The following is a 21,931-nucleotide window of genomic DNA, read 5'->3' on the forward strand; positions in this document are numbered from 1 at the left end:
ATTACTTTCTTCTCCTTTATCTTCATGCAAGATAAACTCAATATTAAGTCGATATACACTGAGTGTACAAAACATTAGGAACACCTGCTCTTTCCATTAAATAGACTGACCAGATGAATCCAGGTGAAAGATATGATCCCTTACTGATGTCACTTGTCAAATCCACTTCAATCAGTGTATATGAAGGGGAGCAGACAGGTTAAATAAGGATTTTTAAGCCTCGAGACAATTGAAACATGGATTGTATATGTGTGCCTTTCAGAGGGTGAATTGGCAAAACTAAAGATTTAAGTGCCTTTGAACGGGGTATGGTAGTAACTGCCAGGCGCACCGGTTTAAGTGTTTCAAGAACTGCTACGTTTTTCACGCTCAACAGTTTCCCATGTGTATGAAGAATGGTCCACCCCCCAAAGGACATCCAGCCAACTTGACACAATTGTGGGAAGCATTGGAGTCATCATGAGCCAGCATCACTGTGGAATGCTTTCGACACCTTGTAGAGTCCATGCCTCGACGAATTGAGGCTGTTCTGAGGGCAAAAGGGGGTGCAACTCAATATTAGGAAGGTGTTCCTAATGATTTGTACACTCAGTGTATATTCAGAGAGAAAGAAAGAGAGAGAGAGATTCTACAGCAGCAGACAAGTGCAGTGATAAAATTGTCAATATTATACTGTTGCAAAATACGCATAATGGATGAAGTGTTCAGTCTGACAGTCCAACCCCATTAAATAATCAACATATTATCAGATCAAATCGACTACTCCCACTCAAAGGAGTGATCTACAGTACAGGCACAACAGGTGGATTCAGGACCATGGTCAGCGCATAAACTGGACACCAGCTTGGCACTGGATTAGAATATTATTGCACAAAGAAGCAAGGAAAAATTAGAAAGCCCTGAAAGTGTTTTCATTAAGCCCAAAAGTGCACACTTTTTGCCATATGAAAACAGCCACACACAATACAATGCAAACACTTTAAGTCTACATCTTGAACTGTACGGTGGGAATGAAATGAATAGCTCACTTTGAATGAGAAAACACTACTGTATACAGCGCATTCGGAAAGTATTCAGACCCCTTTACCTTTTCCACATTTTGTTACATTACAGCCTTATTCTAAAATGGATTAAATTGTTTTTTCCCCTCATCAATCTGCACACAATACCCCATTATGACAAAGCAAAAACAGGCTTTTAGAAATGTTTGCTAATGTATATATAAAAAATAAAAAACTTTAGTGCTGCAGAGAGACCTTCCTGCTGGAAGGTTCTCCCATCTCCAAAGAGGAACTATGGAGCTCTGTCAGATTGACCATTGGGTTCTTAGTCACCTCCCTGACCAAGGCCCTTCTCCCCCGATTGCTCAGTTTGGCCGGGCAGCCAGCTCTAGGAAGACTCTTGGTGGTTCCAAACTTCTTCCATTTAAGAATGATGGAGGCCACTGTGTTCTTGGGGACCTTCAATGCTGCAGAAATTTTTTGGTACCCTTCCCCAGATCTGTGCCTTGACACAATCCTGTCTCGGAGCTCTACGGACAATTCCTTCGACCTCATGGCTTGGTTTTTGCTCTGACATGCACTGTCAACTATGAGACCTTATATAGACAGGTGTGTGCCTTTCCAAATCATGTCCAATAAATTGTAGAAACATCTCAAGGAAGATCAATGGAAACAGGATGCACCTGAGCTCAATTTCGAGTCTCATAGCAAAGGGTCTGAATACTAAGGTATTTCCGTTTTTTATTTTTAATACATTTGCAAAAAATTCTTAACCTGTTTTCGCTTTGTCATTATGGGGTATTGCGTGTAAATTGATGAGGTCAAAAATGAATTTAATCCATTTTAGAATAAGGCTGTAACGTAACAAAATTTGGAAAAAGTCAAATGGTCTGAATACTATCCAAATGCACTGTAGGCATTCAGGCATGAAAACATGAAATCATTATACATAATACCACGGTGGGTATGAATACAGTAGCTTACTTTCAATATAAGCATATAGGCCTGGGTTACCAAGGCAGGCATGAAAACATTAGGCTAAATCATAGCCTAAATAAACAGTATTCAGGGTTACTTTTCTTGTTTCATGTTTTACCGCACAAGGCGTAGAAGCCTACAGGCTTGGTGTTGAAGAGATTATTCCATCATTGTCCAAAGAGTCACTGAGTTCTCTTTCAAAGGACAACAGGGCTAGATTGTTGAGACGTGCAGTCAGCATGCAATATCTGATAGATATTTTGATATGGCCTGTAGTGGAGAAGAGTCTCTCAACACTATATGAAGTCATAGGAAGGCTGATGATGAGCCTTAGTAGTCTATTGATGTTAGGGAAAATGTCAGGGCTGCATGCAGCGGTCCAAAACTTCAATATGGGATGGGAACTTCCTGACCTCCCCCCACTTTTCGACACAGTTGCTGAATAAACACGGTTAACCTATGAACGTGATCACATTGGGCCAGCAGTGATTATTTCAATGCAAAAGTCCTAGACCCTAGCAGACAGGCCGCTGCTGCTCTCATTATTCCATATTTATCCTCCTGGAACCGGGTGTGCAGCTCAGTCAGATGAGAATTCGTTTTTTGATCATATTTGGATATGAATTTACACATTTCCCAAAGATTGTCCTTATTAAGGGCCTCTTTACTCTCCCTATGTCATAGGCAGCACATTAGTTTGAAGTTAGGGGAAGCAAAAAAATTATAATACAAATTACATGCATCTATCATAGCATTTGCAGACTAATGTAAGATAGCAGCATACTATTCCTAATGTGATATAAACACATTTCATACAATTCTACGTCACTTTACTTTCCATGACTGGAGACAATAGCAGACTCTTTAATACGACAAAGATGACAGGGTAGTCTACTCTGCTGACACTGACAAACTGATTATCAATAAAAACGACCTTGTCTTGATTGCAACCAATCTAATCGAGGCCTATGAAAAGGGGAGACACATATTGTGGGCTATGACGTCCATCTAGCCTGGAAGATGAAATTAGTGTCCTAAAAAAAAACTTTACAAGAGCATGGACAGTGAGTATGCGCACTCAACGGTGATATGGCCGATGCTCTCCGCTATAGTGCCAATAATATAGGTTACTGTTGGGAGTTGAGAATTTTGAACCAAAGACAGGTTAGAGTTTTTTCTTTGTCTCTCTTTTGTGTTTTTCCAGCGATTGTATTTTGAAATATCATGATAGGCCTACTTTAGATGCTTTTCACTGACAGCCGCAAATCACCTATTTGAAATACTGTGCGTGCTGCCCTAATTGTGCGCTTCCAGACTATAGTCTATAACCTGGCCTTGTGATTTAAAACAATTCACAGCAATTTTTTTAAAGAATCTAATGATCCTCTGTGACAATATCATGCTCTCTGGTTTAGTGTTTTGAAGGATTTTATTAATTTTTGTACAGATAGGAGTAATAATATAATTTTGGCAAGTTCAATTACATTCACTAGAGTAAGCTTCCCTAGCCTATTTTACAAACCGCCTATGCCCTATGTCCACGTAGTGCTATGTCCTGTTTAGCGCACAGCATAATAATGTCCAGAACCACTTTGACCAGTGGCGGCTGGTGAAAAATATTCTCGGTGGGGCTGTGCCATACTTTTTTTTTCCTGTAACCATCGCGATATATTTTAACACAAACTGCAGGACAGCAGTGCTCAGTGAAACATTCAGTAATTATTTAATGCCAATATTAAAAAGTTGAGGCATTCTTACACAAAAACATATTACACAAACCCAAGCCTTTCATTTGCATTTAAAGTGAACTTTTCACCATTGGTAGTAAACAGGCAACGCAACAGGCATGCTGTCAGAACAGAGTGGAAAGTGGACAATAACATGAAATTATTATAAAGTTTATAGGAAATCTTACACTGTATAAAAGGATGTATAATATAGAAATGGATATCAAGTGGATGAACTCAAACCTTTGACTGGAAGAATAGCATACAGTATTTTATGATCATACTAAATGTGACTAATTGTTAATGTGCTCCAGAACTGCAACAATTAATTGATACAAAACAACATATATACAGTAATATTAGCAAAGACACTATTAAGACTTTCTAGAGTACCATATATAACTGGATTTTTTATGCTAAGGTCAACTATATACAAAGAAACATGCGGCCAGAGCTGCTCTGTGTGTGTGTGTCTGTCATCTTATTTGTACAGGAATTTTGCCCGTCTGTCCTTCTGAGTGGCAAACCTCTCAATGACCCTTTGATTAAAGTCAGGAATGTCCCTGACAAGTTTCTTCTCCATGGAGAGCATGGCCAGAGCGTTCAGGCGATCCTGTGTCATGCTGTTTCTCAGGAAGGTCTTGATCCTTTTCAGTGTAGAGAAGCACCTTTCTGACTCAGCAGTTGTCATGGGTGTGGTGATGAGGATCTTGAGGAGGCTGGCAGTCTCTGTGAAAGTGCTCTGAAGGTTGTTCTCCATGAAGAACTGGTACAGGGGCACTGCACCACTACAAGCCTTGAACTCACTGTTCTCATAGATGAGGGACAGTTCGGTTTTGAGCTTGGCCTTGTTCAACATGGGGTACGCCTCCACGGTTGTTTCAAGCGCTGTATCGGGGAACTTCACACTGTGTTGTGGGAACAACTCTCCGTGCAATAGTGTTGCGCTGATGAGGTGCTGGGTGAAGGAGAACCTCTCTTTGGCATGACTCAGGATGGTATCACATACCTGTAAAAGATACATCATCAGCTTTAATTTGCAATTAAGCTATTTTGATGCAAGTGATCCTGACTGACACATGCCTATGTCCAACTCAAGTATATGATTACCAAGGTGCTGATTGTTCAGGGTTTTGGCTACATACTACCAGGCCTGAAAAAAGTTCTAGGGGGAAACACTGACAATTACATCACAACTTACCTCTATAGCCAACCTCTGTTGTTCTCCTGGTCCCAGCATCCTCCGTCGCTTGATGGGCTGTTGCTGCTCGTCAGATGCGCTGTCCCCACACAAAGAGGGAATTGAGGCCCTGGGTCCAAAAAATAAAGTTTAATTTGATAACTTGCAATCAGACTTCTTAACTCACTGTAATTCCCCCTCAACACACAACCAGTGACTTTTATATATATATATATATATATATATATATATAGACAGACAGACAGACAGACAGATAGTGTGTATATACACACAAACTATGTCTAGTAACTGCTTTTAACCTGTGATGTACATAATTAACTGATGTTATTACGTTTTAAAGCCTTTTTCTATTACATTTGTGAGAGGGATGCAACATCATTTTGTTCTGCTGTGCACTTAGCAATAAAGTTAATCTTCAATAACAACTAGGCCTCTTCTAGAAATTGACCTGGTGGACACCTGAATAATTATTACAAACTGTGTAGTACTTTCCTGCATTATTATCAACGTCTGATTGTGTCTTCTCTTTCCTTTTAAAATACTAAAACAAATATAATTGTGACGGCTCTATGATAATCACTCACTTTGATGACCAGACACATTTAGGCTTTTAAACTGTTGTAAGTGAACTATTCATCTTTCTAACAACATCTTTATCAGCCAATAGTAAATATAGTTATTTACCTGATTGTTAGCATGCTGTCTGTGAACCTCTGGACAAGTGCTTTAATGAAGACAGGGTCGATGTTCCTCTTCTGCAGCTGGCTGAAAAGCATGTCCACATTTGGCATGATCTTGTGGAACAGTGCCAGGAAAAAACAGAAAGCCTCGTCTTCGAGCATCCTCACAAAGCCCCCCGCCTCTCTGACAGTCGGGGCATCAAAGTTCCCAGAGTCTCTGATGGTCTGGAAACACGTTAGGAGGTCATCCCTGTACTCGTACACAGTGTTTACAGCGCGACTGTGGAAGTTCCACCGTGTTGTAGAGGCTCTGGGGAGTCTATGCGCAACCACTTCGTCAAGCACGGTGGTTCGCTTGGGAGACCTGGAGAAGAAAGCAGAAAATCCTGCAAGGTCGGAAAAGAAAGTGCCGATCCTGGGGATGCGTGAAGTAGCCTGCTGCATGATGAGGTTCAGCTGATGTGCATAGCAGTGGACGTAGTGCGCATTTTCGTACACATCCACTATTTTACGCTGCACTCCGCCGGTGGCTCCCCTCATCACACTTGCTCCGTCGTAAGCCTGGGCAATAAGTTTGGCCTTTTGTCCATGTGAGAGTATGGTGCTGAGCCTCTCCAGCAGCGCTGTAGCGATGGTGTCGGCGGTTGCGTTCTCGATCAAAATGAACTCGAAAAAACGCTCTTGGACGTTACTTTTAGCATCGATGTAGCGTATCACAAGCACCAACTGGCAGTGGGTGGAAACGTCAGTAGTCTCGTCAGCTTGAATGGCGATAAAATCAGCACTCTTTACTTCCTCCAGGATGTAATCCTTAAGCACTGACAGCATACAGTCCAACAGCTCGTTCTGTATCGTCTTTGACGTGCCCTTAAAAACGGTAGCTGTCTTCAGGTGCTCCTCCAGCACACTGTCGAGGGAGGCAACAAAATCCACTAAGCCCCGGAAAATGCCGGGGTTGTCCGAGGAGTCAGTCTCCTCGTGCCCACGCAAGGCCAACTCAAAAGCCCCACAGAACTTCACACAATCGATAATTTTGGATAGAATGTGCCTGTTTTTATCCACCTCCTCATTGTGTTTCCTCACCGCAATCCTGTGGCCGTCATCCAGCTGCGTAGCAATGTTCACCCTTCCTAATACAGCTAGCTTTACAGAGTTGTCCATGTGTGCCCTGGTGTTCTCATGTTTCTTTACCTTCTCTGACAGGTGCTTCATATCCCTCACTCCGGTACCTGTCCATGCTGAATCTGACCCCGTCGTTTTAAAAAGCAAGCACGGAAAGCAAAATAAAGCATTAGCATCAGTGCACCCAGCTAGCCAAGCCTTCCTGGTGTACCAGCTACGGGAGAAGCCGCGCATATACTGCTTCCCTTTCTCGCTAGCCTGCTGTCTGATTGAGAGGTCAGGTTGATCTGGGCCCAGCTCTTTCACCCGAACTTTCTCTGACAAAGTTCTCCTCTCAAACGGATCTTGGAGGAGAGATTTCACCGAGTTAGGGTTGGGTCTTGGAGGAGTAACATTTGCGCTCGCCATTGTCGTCTAGTAAAAATGGCGCCACTGGAGCCCGGTCCTTATTTTATCAGGGGCGAGCTTGGGGCGATAAAATAATCGCCCTCCTTGGATTCGATTTAAGATCGCTGATTGGCTACATTTTATGTCATACATTCATATCTTAAATTAGCAATTGGCTTAACTGCTACGTAGACCCGCCTCCTCGGGGCACTTTCTGTATCGCCCAGAGCTGACGAGGCGTTTGACAGGCAGAGGAAAGGTTGCGAATATGATTTTCTATCATATCTTACACATATTACTGTGTGCATTCCATATTTCAAACACACAAATATTGACATACTGATGTTTTTATTATTATTATTATTTTTATTTATTTTTTATTTATTTTTTAAAAATAATTTTATTTAAGGGGGCGGCGCCCTAGCGCCCTCTATCGGCCAGCCGCCACTGACTTTGACGTGATCACGTCAGGGAAAAAATATGAAACTGCGATGCGCATTCTGACTGAGTGACAGGAACCAGTAAAAGTTGATGACAGAAAAAGTTGAGGACACACAGACACACCCCTCAGCACGCTGCTCCTAATCTGCAGCTTTTTTGGTCTATAAACATGCAGGGAGATAGGTATTTTGCCAACCTGTGGAGTGTTTGGTGCCGAATTCTTCAAACAATCCGCGGCTTCACGGAGAAACTCAGATATAGACTTGAGCAGAGTAGCTACATCCAAGGCGAAAGAACATGCCGTTGAATGCTCGACTTCAGCGATATCTTTCACTTTAGCCACTAAAGGCTTTGAACCAATGACTTGCTTGACCTCGCCCACTTCTATTGATTGACATACCGATTGCAATTATGGAAATGAAATGAAAAGAGTTCTGACTAGGAGGGATACAGCTTTTGTCATATTTAACTTTTCGTAGCAGGTTAGGAGAAGTTATGCAGCAGGTTAGGATAATTAACGTAGCACGTTAGGAGAATTTAGGTTAAGCTTAGGAAAGGGGATGGCTAAAATGGTCTAGTCAATGTGCCCCCTCCGCAAAATACTGCTGACAGATAAAAATGAAGTTTAGTAATTATTTAAAATCAGGACAAATCTGAGAGGGCAAGTGCCCTTGTGCCCCCTATGGGCATGGTGCCTCTGGTGTGGAGTGTATAAACAGCATTGAAGCCATGCACTCAACAACTCTTCAAATACACACTTTTCAGTCTCACTTTAAACAAACTATAACGTGTGAAGACTTTATAAGGCCGACATAGATGCTTCACAAATTATTTATAAGTAAAATGATCATAAGTCCACATTTAGCAAAGCACATATCTAAGGACTGGTTATATCACCCTTAGATAGTGTATATCTGTTAATACATTATTTGAATGGCATCGAAGTATGCTTTCTAAAGGGCTTATGAAGGTTTAATCTAGCTTTAATTTATCTGCAATGATGATGGATCACCTTATAATAGGCTATATTAATAAAAACAATAAGCATTCATTAGCAGCTAACTAGTCATGAAGTCTGTCAAGACTCCCTCCGAAGCTGCCACCTCTCCTTGTTCAGGCAGGCTTTGGCGTTCGTCGTCACCGGCCTTCTAGCCACTGCCGCTCCTCATTTCATAATTCCATTGGTTTTGTCTTATTCATCACACACACCTGGTTCATATCCCCTCATCAGTACCTGTATAAGTGTTCCCTCTGCCCCCTTGTCTTTGTGTGTGATTGTTTATTGTGAGGATAGGGAAGTTCGATGGAGCTCCTTGTATTTTGTATCGCCAGGTTATTTTCCCTGTGTGCCTTGTTGGTTCCAGTGCGCCTGTTTTGCACACTGGACTGTTTTGACGCATTACTGCATAACTCTGTTTTCCGAAATAAATCCTGTTGTTCTGTGATTTACCCTCCTGCGCCTGACTCCTTCAACTCACCCATCACAGAATCACACACCCGTCATGGAGTCAGCAGGAGAAGAGCACATGCAATGGATTGGGTTCTTCAGGTCGTCCAACGCCTGGAGAGGAGAAGACCCGATCTTTCGGGACCAGCTGGCCGACCGGATCCAGACACCCACACCCCAGCACCCAGAGGGATCCATATATCCCGACCACAGGATTTCGACGGGACAGCTGCTCTCTGCCAGGGATTCCTCCTATTACTGGAGTTGTACTATTCGAACATCAGCCCAGCTCCATTGGAGCGGGAGAAGGTGTCCACCCTCGTCTCCTGCCTCTCGGGGAAAACCCTGGAGTGGGCAATGCGGTCGGAGTGAAGGAGGAGCCGCGTTGGACAACTACGGGGAGTTTGCTTGCCTCTTTCGGGCCGTCTTCGATCACCCGCCCGAAGGTAGAGAGGCAGGCGAGCGGCTGGTCCACCTGAGGCAGGGGACGAGGACAGCGCAGGACTTCGCCCTTTAGTTTTGGACTCTAGTGGCTGGGTCAGGGTGGAACGAGCTGGCCCTCATCGACCACTTCCGGTGCCATCTACGAGAAGATATCCGATGGGAGCTAGCCTGCCGGGACACCATGTTGTCCTTCAATCAACTGGTGGACATGGCCATCTGGTTGGACAATCTGTTGGCTGCTAGAGGACGTCCTGGAATGGGCATGCCCGTTCCACCCCCCCCCCCCCCCCCCACCTCCCCCAACCCGGATCACGAGCTGATGGAGCGGGGTGGAGCGGCGATCCGGGAGAGTGGAGGAATACTTTTTTCTGCACGCTGTCGTCTGCGTTCTTTTGGGTCTGGAGGCGGCAGGCAGGGCACTCTCGCATCACCCCAGGTATCGAACACCCACACTCGTTCAGAGCCCTCTGCTGTGCACTGTACCCTACACATCCACTTTCCTGATTACACAGTAGTTCCCCAGTGTAAGGCGCTGGTCGATTCAGGCGCAGCTGGGAACTTTATGGACAGGTCATTTGCATATAGTCTAGGCATTACATTGGTTCCCCTATCCATTCCACTCCCCATCAGACAGTCAACCATTAGGGTCCGGGTTCGTTAGGGAAGTTACAGCACCAGTCACTATGGTTACGCACAAGACCCATAGAGAGCAAGTCACCTTTTTTATTATTCAGTCTCTTGATTTCCCTGTTATGTTAGGTCTTCCCTGGTTAGCACTACACAACCACACCTTTTCATGGCCGCAGAGGGTTCTCACGGGGTGGTTGCGAGAGTGTCAAGGTAGGTGTCTAGTTGTTTCTGTTGGTGCAACCACGGTGGAAAGTCCAGACACTACCTCCACCGTGCACATTCCCTCCGAATACCTCGATTTGGCGCACGTGTTTTCCAAATTGCAGGTGACCAAATTACCACCTCATCGGGCGGGGGATTGCGCGATAAACCTCCGGGTAGACGCTGTGCCTCCCAGGAGTCATGTGTATCCCCTGTCGCAGGCTGAAATGGAGGCTATGGAGACATACGTCTCCGAGTCCCTGTGTCAGGGGTTCATACGTCCCTCCACTTCGCCCGCCTCCTCAAGTTTATTTTTTGTGAAGAAGAAAGACGGAGGTCTGCGCCATTGCATTGATTACCAAGCACTGAACAAGGGGACAGTACGTTATAGTTATCCTCTACCCCTCATTCCATCTGTAATCGAGTCAATGCATGGGGCGCGCTTTTTCACAAAATTAGATCTCCGGAGTGTGTACAACCTGGTGCGTGTCCGAGAGGGGGCAGAGTGGAAGACAGCATTCAGCACAACCACGGGGCATTACGAATACCTGGTGATGCCGTACGGTTTGATGAATGCTCCATCAGTCTTCCAGTCCTTTGTGAACGAGGTGTTTCGGGACATGCTTGGTCATGGTGTAGTGGTCTACGTCGATGACATTCTGGTGTATTCCGCTACGTGCGCCGAACATGTGTCCCTGGTTCGCAAAGTGCTGGCCCGACTGTTGGAACATGACATTTATGCCAAGGCAGGAAAGTGTCTGTTTTTCCAACAGTCCATCTCCTTCCTCGAATACCGCATTACCACCTCAGGTGTGGAGATGGAGGGAGATCGAATTTCAGCCGTGCGTAATTGGCCGACACCAACCACGGTTAAGGAGGTGCAGTGCTTTATTGGCTTTGCCAACTACTATCAGAGGTTTATCCAGGGCTTTGGCAAGGTCGCAGCTCCCATCACATCTCTGTTGAAGGGTGGGCCGTCCCGGCTCCGCTGGTCTGCTGAGGCTGACGGGGCCTTCAGTAACCTGAGGGTTCTGTTCACCTTAGCCCCGGTACTGGCCCATCCCGATCCATCACTACCGTTCGTAGTGGAGGTGGATGCATCCGAGGTAGGGATAGGCGCTGTCCTATCTCAACGCTCGGGCACGCCACCCAAGCTCCGCCCCTGTGCCTTCTTCTCCAAGAAGCTCAGTCCGGCGGAGCAGAACTACGACGTTGGTGATGGGGAGCTGTTGGCTGTTGTCCGAGCCCTGACCGTGTGGAGGCACCGGCTCTAGGGGGCGAAACAACCTTTCCTCGTCTGGACGGACCACCGTAACCGGGAGTATATCCGGGCAGTTAGGAGGCTGAACCCTCGCCAGGCCAGATGGGCCCTATTCTTCACCCGGTTTGATTTTACATCCCAGGTACGAAGAACGTGAAGGCAGACACACTGTCACGGCTGTACGACACAGAGGAGAGGCCCATAGACAACACCCCCATACTCCCGGCCTCCTGCATTGTGGCATCGGTAGTGTGGGTGGTGGACGCGGACATAGAGCGGGCGTTACGCACAGAGCCATCTCCACCTCAGTGTCCAGCTGGGCTGCAGTATGTGTCGTCTCTTGTCCGTGACCGTCTGATCTATTGGGTACACATGTCCCCCTCCTCTGGTCACCCAGGTATCGGTCATACAGTGCGCTGCCTGACCGGAAAGTACTGGTGGCCTACCTTAGCTAAGGACGTGAGGGTGTATGTCTCCTCCTGCTCGGTGTGCGCCCAGAGTAAAGCACCTAGGCACCTCCCAGCGGGTAAGTTACAGCCCTTACCAGTTCCACAACGGCCTTGGTCCCACTTGTGTATTGACTTTCTCACTGATCTTCCCCTCTCTCAGGGTAACACCACCATCCTGGTTGTTGTGGACCGCTTTTCAAAAGCCTGCCGCCTCCTTCCTCTGCCCGGTCTCCCCACTGCCCTGCAGACTGTGAAGGCCCTGTTTACTCACGTCTTCTGGCACTACGGGGTGCAAGAGGACATAGTGTCTGACTGGGGTGCCCAGTTTACATTCAGGGTCTGGAAGGCGTTCATGGAATGTTTGTAGGTCTCGGTCAGCCTGACCTCTGGTTTTCACCCCGAGATTAATGGGCAGGCGGAACGGGTGAATCAGGATGTGGGTAGGTAATTAATCTAGGCCTACATTTTCTCGATTTTTGGTCTTGGCCATTGTGGAGAGGTTGGAGTCTGTTTGATTGAGTGTGTGGACAGGTGTCTTTTATACAGGTAACGAGTTCAAACAGGTGCAGTTAATGAGTGGAGAACAGGAGGGCTTCTTAAAGAAAAACTAACAGGTCTTGTGAGAGACGGAATTCTTACTGGTTGGTAGGTGATCAAATACTTATGTCATGCAATAAAATGCAAATGAATTACTTAAAAATCATACAATGTGATTTTCTGGATTTTTGTTTTAGATTCCGTCTCTCACAGTTGAAGTGTACCTATGATACAAATTACAGACCTCTACATGCTTTGTAAGTAGGAAAACCTGCAAAATCGGCAGTGTATCAAATACTTGTTCTCTCCACTGTACATAACTTTCAGTGGCATACAGTATACTCTTATTTGCATAGCCTTGTATTCGCAAAGCAACAAATTATATTTGTTTTGAGTTCAGCTCCACACACATTTCAGGTGAATGACACTTGGCAGCGGTGCAAAGCAAAGACCATATTGAGAAACCAAGGGTAATGTTACTGTCACCCGTTTTATAACACTTGCCAATGTTTTTGTGTACTTCACGTCAAGGCTTTGAGTTCGAAGCTTTTGAAATACCAGAACATGAGGATAATATTGAGTCTGTGTCAATCAGGTGGTGACAGACAGTCCCCTTTGGGAAAACACATATTGTAAAGGCCTTGTTTGAAGATAAACATGCTGCATGTGTGCACAGTGTGATATTTTCAAAGGGGAAAGAATGTTTATTTGTCCTTAAATATGCTCTTATGAAGATCTGGTCCACTTAAACCTGGACTTTAGTCAAATATCATGATAGTTGTATACACTTGACTTAAGAGGCCACCAATAATGTACACAAATAGTGTTGTACAGTGTGATGCATCAAATCAAATATTTTTATTAGTAAAGAAACATACAATACATTTTCACTTGATGTGTTATGACTGAACTTAAAAATGCATATAAAAAAGCATGATATGCTCTATGATGATATAACTATATTATACTGATAATACTAATACATTACTACATAATTATTTGGACTATTTAATTATTACTAGATGTATACTACATAATTTTTTTTTCCTGTATCACATTCATTGATTTAGTAGTCTTCTTCAATTTCCTGTTGCATGCAATTCAGCTTTTAGCTCCCATATATACTGAAATAAAACTAAATTAAACATTACTGCAGATTCATTTTCACAATGTCAACATAAATTATGTAATAAGAAATTACAATATTATGTAATTCAGTCCAAATAAGTTCCTTCTTGTGATACAAGACATCTCAACTTGACCATAAAGTAGATGTTTTGAACAGTAGATGGTACACTGTCTTAAATACCCAGCTGTGTATTTCAAATCAGTGTATGGTGTGTGTGAAATTATATAATAATATTAATGAAATTAAATATATTGAATATGATGCAATATAGTCATATTTCTCCACACTGGAAACTTCTCCCTATAGGATCCCAATTGGTTGATTAAAAATATATATATAATTCATATTATTCTTATCAATAAGACATTAAAACAAAGTTATATCAGTTTGTCAGAGTCTGGTCTAGTGATAGTGCTGTCAACTTTTGATCTCACATTGCTCCTTGCGGCATGGGGTTTATACCTGTATTCCTCTACAGAGTAAATTTGAAAGTGTTAAATCAACACTATAAGTGTTAAATTTATCACTGTCAGCGAGTACATATGGTCCCACTCTACACAGAGTAAAAAGTACACTGATCAAAGTGTTACATTTATAGTGTTGATTTAACACTGAGTGCAAAACGTTAACACTGCGGGTGTTGATCAAATTTAACACTAAGAGGTAATCAACACTTTGAGTGTTATAGTGACACTCACTAGTGTTGATCTAGGGTGACTCCTATTAGAGTAAAAATGTGTTTACTCTATTCAGTGTTAATTTATTTAATCTTCCTCCATGTAAAATAACTCAAGCAAAGCTGTTTCAACATTCAAATATGTTTATTATGACCAAACCATAAGTCTCAGCCTTGGCTTAAACTGTTATCAAGTGACAGTAGGGGAAAATGTAGCCCAACAAATCCCTTGCTCCATATGACATGAGCAAATCAAAAGGTTTGTGGTACATGATGTCATTTACATGAAATACCTTGCATGGTGGACTTCACTTCAAAACAACTTTAAATGCATGCAAATGATCATCAAAACATAAGGTTTCATGAGCTGACCCAACCAAAAAAACATTTTCCTCTTTCAGAACAATAGCCTTAATTTTGTAAAATACTGGCATTTAAATGACTACTTCACCACATATGACCAAATCAAGACGATATTCTGTGCCATGGTGCATTACCCATTTAACTGAGAAAACATTTGTGTGCACTGAGACATTCAACTTGGCAGCAATCTCATGGCCTTCTTTCAGGTCATTGAGCCTTGACATCTTTCCTGGACCTATAGCTAGTCTATCCTGGCTGAACGTTTCACAATTATATGCCATGTACTTTTGGTGTTTCTTGGCTAAGGTCATAGTGACATTCTTAAAACTCTTCAGTCGTTTTTTTAATAAATTATGTTTTGCCTCATAGCGCATACACCACGAGTGAAGAATGGGCCCAACATTCCTTATACAACGAGGATAATGTATCATGAAGTGGTGTTTCGGTAACAGATTTCTATCAGGAAACAAATACTTGAAAAGCCTATGATGTTCAGCAATTAGGTGCTTCAGATAGATAGTCATGCCCTCTGTTAGTATAGGAGAAAACCCAATATTTACAATTTGTAGTAGTAACAGAAGCAGCTGCCAGTATGTATCTTTCTGTTCCAGATCACCAAATATCAATGGAAAATTACAGAGAAGACACCAAGACTGAATAGCATTTAGACCCAAATCATTGCTCCCATCATCCAATTTGACTGCAGGTGGACAATTCCTCCTCTCTGTGTAGCCATAGTTATATACTGTAACAAATTACCTCAAATTGTGCAAATCCTTCTAAAATGTAATGCATTATATCAACAGAAAAATTGTCTGTAGTATTGAAGTACTGCAGAGAGTTCAATAAGCAAGCATGCTTCACACCGTACACGAGGTAGTGTTGGGTTTGACTGAATAGTTTGACAACGGTCTGAGTGCAAGTGTTTTGTTCGTAAAGTCACTCTTGGGTCATCCTCAGAGAACACAGTTTGAAAGTCCACTTTCTCAGTGAGGCACAAACGGCAACAATAACGAGCACTAAATGATTCCACAAAACCAAACAGGCAATGTATACCAAGATTACCTCCAGTTACTTGGACAATACTGCCATGTATACGACCACTGAAGAAGGGAACTTAAATACCCTCAGTCTCAAGCACTTTCAAATCCCTTACTATTGGCTCAAGAATAGAATCAAAGGTCCTGGGTATGGAAGAGTGCACATAAGTGAAAATGTACCAAAATTGAATTAAACTTGGGGGGAACATTTCTCAAAGTAAAGTTTATACCTCTCAACTTGTGAATACTCTTTTTTGATCCCAATGGTCCCTAGCAAAAGTATTCATCCCCCTTGGCATTTTTCCTATTTTGTTGTATTTCAACCTGTAATTTAAATTGATTTTTATTTGGATTTCATGTAATGAACATACACAAAATAGTCCAAATTAGTGAAGTGAAAAAAATAACTTGTTTCAAAAAAAATCTTTTTAAAAAATTACGGAAAAGTGGTGCGTGCATATGTATTCACCCCCTTTGCTATGAAGCCCCTAAATAAGATCTGGTGCAACCAATTACCTTCAGAAGTCACACATATAGTTAAATAAAGTCCACCTGTGTGCAATCTAAGTGTCACATGATCTCAGTATATATACACACACACGTTCTGAAAGGCCCCAGAGTCTGCAACACCACTAAGCAAGGGGCACCACCAAGCAAGCGGCACCATGAAGACCAAGGAGCTCTCCAAACAGGTCAGGGACAAAGTTGTGGAGAAGTACAGATCAGGGTTGGGTTATAAAAACATATCTGAAACTTTGAACATCCCACGGAGCACCATTAAATCCATTATTTAAAAAATGGAAAGAATATGGCACCACAACAAACCTGCCAAGAGTGGGCCGCCCACCAAAACTCACGGACTAGGCAAGGATGGCATTAATCAGAGGCAACAAAGAGACCAAAGATAACCCTGAAGGAGCTGCAAAGCTCCACAGCGGAGATTGGCGTATCTGTCCATAGGACCACTTTAAGCCGTACACTCCACAGAGCTGGGCCAGATAAAACCCATTGCTTAAAGAAAAAAATAAGCAAACACGTTTGGTGTTCGCCAAAAGGCATGTGGGAGACTCCCCAAACATATGGAAGAAGGTACTCTGGTCAGATTAGACTAAAATTGAGCTTTTTGGCCATCAAGGAAAACGCTATGTCTGGCGCAAACCCAACACCTCTCATCACCCCAAGAACACCATCCCCACAGTGAAGCATGGTGGTGGCAGCATCATGCTGTGGGGCTGTTTTTCATCGGCAGGGACTGGGAATCTGCTCAGAATTGAAGGAATGATGGATGGCGCTAAATACAGGGAAATTCTTGAGGGAAACCTGTTACAGTCTTCCAGAGATTTGAGACTGGGACTGAGGTTCACCTTCCAGCAGGACAATGACCCTAAGCATACTGCTAAAGCAACACTCAAGTGGTTTAATGGGAAACATTTAAAAGTATTGGAATGGCCTAGTCAAAGCCCAGACCTCAATCCAATTGAGAATCTGTGGTATGACTTAAAGATTACTATACACCAGCGGAACCCATTCAACTTGAAGGAGCTGGAGCAGTTTTGCCTTGAAGAATGGGCAAAAATCCCAGTGGCTAGATGTGCCAAGCTTATAGAGACATACCCCAAGAGAGTTGCAGCTGTAATTGCTGCAAAAGGTGGCTCTACAAAGTATTGACTTTGGGGGGGTGAATAGTTATGCACGCTCAAGTTCTGTTATTTTGTCTTATTTCTTGTTTGTTTGCATGTTGTGTAAATCAAATGACACAAACCCCCCAAAAATCCATTTTAATTCCAGGTTGTAAGGCAACAAAATAGGAAATATGCCAAGGGGGGTGAATACTTTCACAAGCCACTGTAGTCCATCTTCCAAATCAAAGTAAACTAAAATTGTGCCCTGAGTTAAACATGCCACTTTGGGTTCTTCAAAATTGACTGCAATGTCTCGAGAATTGGAACGTAAGAAAATGTATCAGTTATGACTATTTGATCATAGGTTCCAGTAGTTTTGTTTCTTCTACAGTATTGTCAAATCTAACCAAGGACTTTCTCAACTGGTTGAACTGCTCCCCATTTTTGTATGAAATAAGCACTTCGTTTTGATATTGAATTCAACAATGTGAAAGGATTTTCAATATCCTGAAAAGAATGTTGGATTTTTCAGACAGTTTCTTTGTCTTTTGAAGATATACATGTAAGAGCGGTCGTTTTAGCTTGACTCTGTATCTCTTGAACTGCTTCTTCCACGGAAGATACAAAACTATTTACAGTTGTCTGACCTACACTTGCAGCCTGCAGTTGTGCAATAGCAGACGCACACATATCAAGTGTGTTCTTGTTAGATATTGGTACAACATGGTTTCAACTAGAATTTTAAGGAAAATTAGCATTACTTGGCTGATTATCAACAGCTGTTTTAGCATCCAAGTTAGCCATTTAACACAATTTGACAGTCTCTGGAATGTGCCCTGTTCAAATGCTTCCTAAAGCCTGAAAATTTACCAAATACACAACAACAATCTGCTTGACCACATTTTAGTCTAAGAATTCTACAAGGGCACATTCCATGCATCAACTAGAGATGCCTCACGAGCAAGTTGGTACTTCCATGACTAGCATGGCAAACAAAACGTATCATAAGCTCAGCAACCCTTGGAGTCTCCTTAACCTTCCCAATGTCTATGTTGTACACAGTTGTCTGTATGAAGGTGTACATGTTGCGCAGCATTGTATTGTAAGCAGTACCAAAAACAAAGTGAGTCTTGAAAAGCTCATTGAAGGCACCAAGAGAACTCGTTGACTTGCACGGCAAGGCTCGCTTGTCCAGGATGATGAAGTAAGCATGGATGCTGCTCTTCCTGGTCCCGACTGCAAGAAGATATGGTTGGCGCCTCTGGTCAATCGCATCAAGGTGCTCCTGGATACTGGTTCCTGCCTGAAGACGACAAAAACAAACTCCATTAGTTCATCATAACGGCTGCAGCACTGTCCAAGAATAAGAATGCCAATACAAACCTTTTGGAATATCACAAGATGCTGTTCAGCTTGGGATGGAGACATCTTGCCTGGTCTTTTGCGGCCTTGTGATGAAGGAGGAATCAAATGGAGTAGGGGAAGGATGGAGGAAAGGTCAGCGTCCCATCCTAAACAAAGAAGAGATCCTGATTAAAATGGTAGTTCCATCATCAGTGACATTAACATTTCAGAGTTATTTGAAATATAAATGATAAATTATGATCATCTAACCGTCAGCATTCGTGTCAGCTCCCTCATCAACTGCAGATTCTGCCATCTGGATCAGCTCCTGAAGTTCAGCTCCCTGAGTGGCCTTGCTTAGGGTCTTGCTTAGCATGATGATCTTTTGCTTGAATGTAGTTGGCCACCTCTCCAAAAACTTGGCTGATGTTCCCTCTCCAAACAGCAGCACAAAATCCTGTTCAATCTGAAACAAATAAGACAAAGAACAAAAACATTAGTTTTGTGCAAGTCAATTTCTTTCTCACAAAACATTCCACTTAATTTGAGTATATCACCAGCATACACATTAATTGAACTACTATTACAGAAGTGGCATCTAGAGATGAAATGCAATTTATACAACTTAAAACTGTTCTTTAAAAAAAGTCTTACCAAGCCCTTCACATCCAGAAAGCGTGGAAATTCGGTTAGGATGGTGGAGCATTTACTCGGGTCGTGGGTCATCTTCTTCCTGTACTCAAAGGTCAATTTCATCTTCTGTTTGACTGTTTCTTCATCAGAAGAATACTTCATAAGAGAAATGACCTCTCTGCACTGGTCTTCACTCACGGTAACCAAAGTGGATGGACTGGACTCCCTCTCAGCAGTTGGCCCTCCAGAGTATAGTTGAGTTTCTCAGATTAAGCCAATTTTCTCTGAACGGTTTTGATTCTATACGAGAGGTACCCTTCTCCACTATTAGGGTCATAATAATGTTCCTTAAGAAAATGAACATGGTTACTAATTTTAAAAGAAAAAAAGAAATAACCATAACCCATTTGCTCAGATACCATACCAGACTAATTAAACGCAGATGCCCTTTGTCATATCCATTTGCGGTGTAGGGATCCTTCAGGTATGGGAACAAGGAGACGATGCCTTGTGCAAACGTTTCTCTCACACTGCGCGGTGGTGATGTCTTGACAAGAATATAATATTATGTTTAGGCGGCAATCAGAATCTCCACAAGCAGCATTGGTCCCCAGTCAGCTAAAAATCAGGAGTGATTTTTGAAGCAGTATCATGGCCATCGAGTTTGATACAAGATAAATCTTCTACCAATAGCAGTGGATGGTCAGCAGTAGACTAACCAATTATGTGACTGAGATACTGATACAGAAGTCATTTTTAACATTCAGCAGATATGGGAGCAAGTAAAGCTCAACAGGTTTCCTTATGAATCTTTCCCTTAAACTTACCCGTGAGTCTCTGTGACAAACATTAAAACAACAACCTACAATTAGAATTGCAATCGTAATGGTAAGAGTAATCAGACTGACTTGTAAATGTATGAAAACAATACATTTATTTCCAATCACAAATTAAATGTTTACCTCCAATCAAAAGGTTTTCAAGTGTCAGGTCAATGATCTTGACATATTTTTGTTCAGCGTTGAATTTCAGGGTTGAATATGGACACGGGCTAATTAGTCCAGTAAAATACACTCATAATTCCAGCTAGACACTGTAGTATGTTGTCATGTTCTAGGAGCAGTCTTACAAGATCGCCAGAATGAACTGGTGATAAAGCGAGTGGGAAACGCAGTTAGCTAGACTAGCTAGCTGCCGATGCAATGGCCACAATATTTATCTAAAAGCATCACCCACAAGTCGAAAATTCAGTTATAATTTAGCTAAATAAACAACTCACCTTAATCTGATTAGTCCTCAATATATAGTAAGCAGCTGAAATAAAGAGAACAAACTAACATGAGGCTGAAAAAGCTTGGTGCTGAAATGAGACGGGCCCATGGAACCACCAAGTAGAGCAAACTAACTGCACGGGACAGGGGCGAGCTACTTAGCTAGCATGCTAGCTATCTAGCAAAAACGTGTAAAAAGTGAAACGCAAGTAACTCTTACGTTAGCTGCACACACACAATCAAAACTGTTAGACGTTTTATGTTACACTGCAGTCTGACAACCAAGTATCAAGTATTTAAATTAAAATAGCAAAATAATATCAGTGAAATAATTGTTTAAAACTCACCTTTGCGTGGAACAAATTAGGATTTTGTTGATCCAACAATGGCGTCAAGAAAAGAGGAAATTTTAACGGCAGAAACTGAATTTGTGGGCGGGGTTGTGATGATGTTTACACTTACTGAGTAAAAGTCTACACTGATAGAGTAAAATGTTATACCTTAGCAATTAACACCAGTTATCAGCACTGACGCTAGGGGTCATTTGGCACTGCCAGTTGTTAAAACAACTCTATGGGAGTCGATCACTTTTGACACTGTTCATTTAACACTGGTGATTTTACCTCTCTCCCCTCTTTTCATAAGATGTTAAATCAGTAAGATGCATGCAAATGCTATATGCAAATGCTATGTAATGAAACTGGCAGGGAGCACGTCTCGAACCCTCAACCTTCTAGCCCGAAGTCCAGCGCGCCATCGACTGTGTCCCCAAAAGCATGCTCCCGTGGCGGAGTCGATATCCGCGCTTATAAACCCAGGGTCGTTACAGTATGCTCCCTCAAATACACTAAATTCCCAAAGCAGAAATTAACAATATTACCACTTTTTCAGGAGATTATGTATTTCAGACAATTGATACCAGATTAGTAAAAAATCCTAAACATTTACAGTTAAGTACATTTATGAAATCTATATTATAATAGGTTCATATTATACCCATCTATTACCATTACAGCTACTTGTAATATTAAAGACGACTGTAGCAGAACGCTGAATGGCAGAGGGGGGCAGTGGACATTACCTTTTATCTCTATGATATTTTTTGTTATAAGACTAGCCGTACTATGGTGTGTGGATAGTTGAGGTAGCTATTGCTAATGCAGGTTTGACTGAATAGGAGCCCTGAGCTGAGCACAAGAGCCGGTAAGATTACCATGGAGCATTCCATGACATTATCACATGCAAATAACACTTGATTACTATGATATACCAAAGCCATACATCATTAGGTCCTTATCTTCTGTGTGTGGCCATGATACAGTTGTATTAATCTTAAATCATATTCCA

General features: G+C 42.5%; 2 protein-coding genes across 2 annotated transcripts; both read right to left on the bottom strand.

Moving 5' to 3' along the window:
• Positions 1 to 3,680: 3,680 nt before the first annotated feature.
• Positions 3,681 to 14,086, bottom strand: LOC311138889 (zinc finger MYM-type protein 1-like; the record flags this gene model as incomplete). Its single annotated transcript, XM_084173680.1, has 3 exons — positions 3,681 to 4,715; positions 4,908 to 4,986; positions 14,070 to 14,086. The coding sequence occupies 3 exons, from the start codon at positions 14,084 to 14,086 to the stop codon at positions 4,188 to 4,190; spliced, it is 624 nt and encodes a 207-aa protein (XP_084029806.1). The 3' UTR covers positions 3,681 to 4,187.
• A 357-nt stretch (positions 14,087 to 14,443) lies between these two features.
• LOC311138609 (uncharacterized protein) lies at positions 14,444 to 21,903 on the bottom strand. The gene is made up of 4 exons (XM_084173367.1): positions 19,335 to 21,903; positions 18,951 to 19,146; positions 18,720 to 18,847; positions 14,444 to 18,639 (listed from the first exon to the last, which is right to left on the bottom strand). Exons 1-4 carry the CDS (start codon positions 19,473 to 19,475, stop codon positions 18,280 to 18,282), a joined length of 825 nt encoding a protein of 274 aa, XP_084029493.1. The 5' UTR covers positions 19,476 to 21,903; the 3' UTR covers positions 14,444 to 18,279.
• Positions 21,904 to 21,931: the final 28 nt, after the last annotated feature.

This window comes from Coregonus lavaretus, assembly GCF_964263955.1.
Source record: "Coregonus lavaretus genome assembly, chromosome: 12".
Lineage (NCBI taxonomy): Eukaryota > Metazoa > Chordata > Actinopteri > Salmoniformes > Salmonidae > Coregonus > Coregonus lavaretus.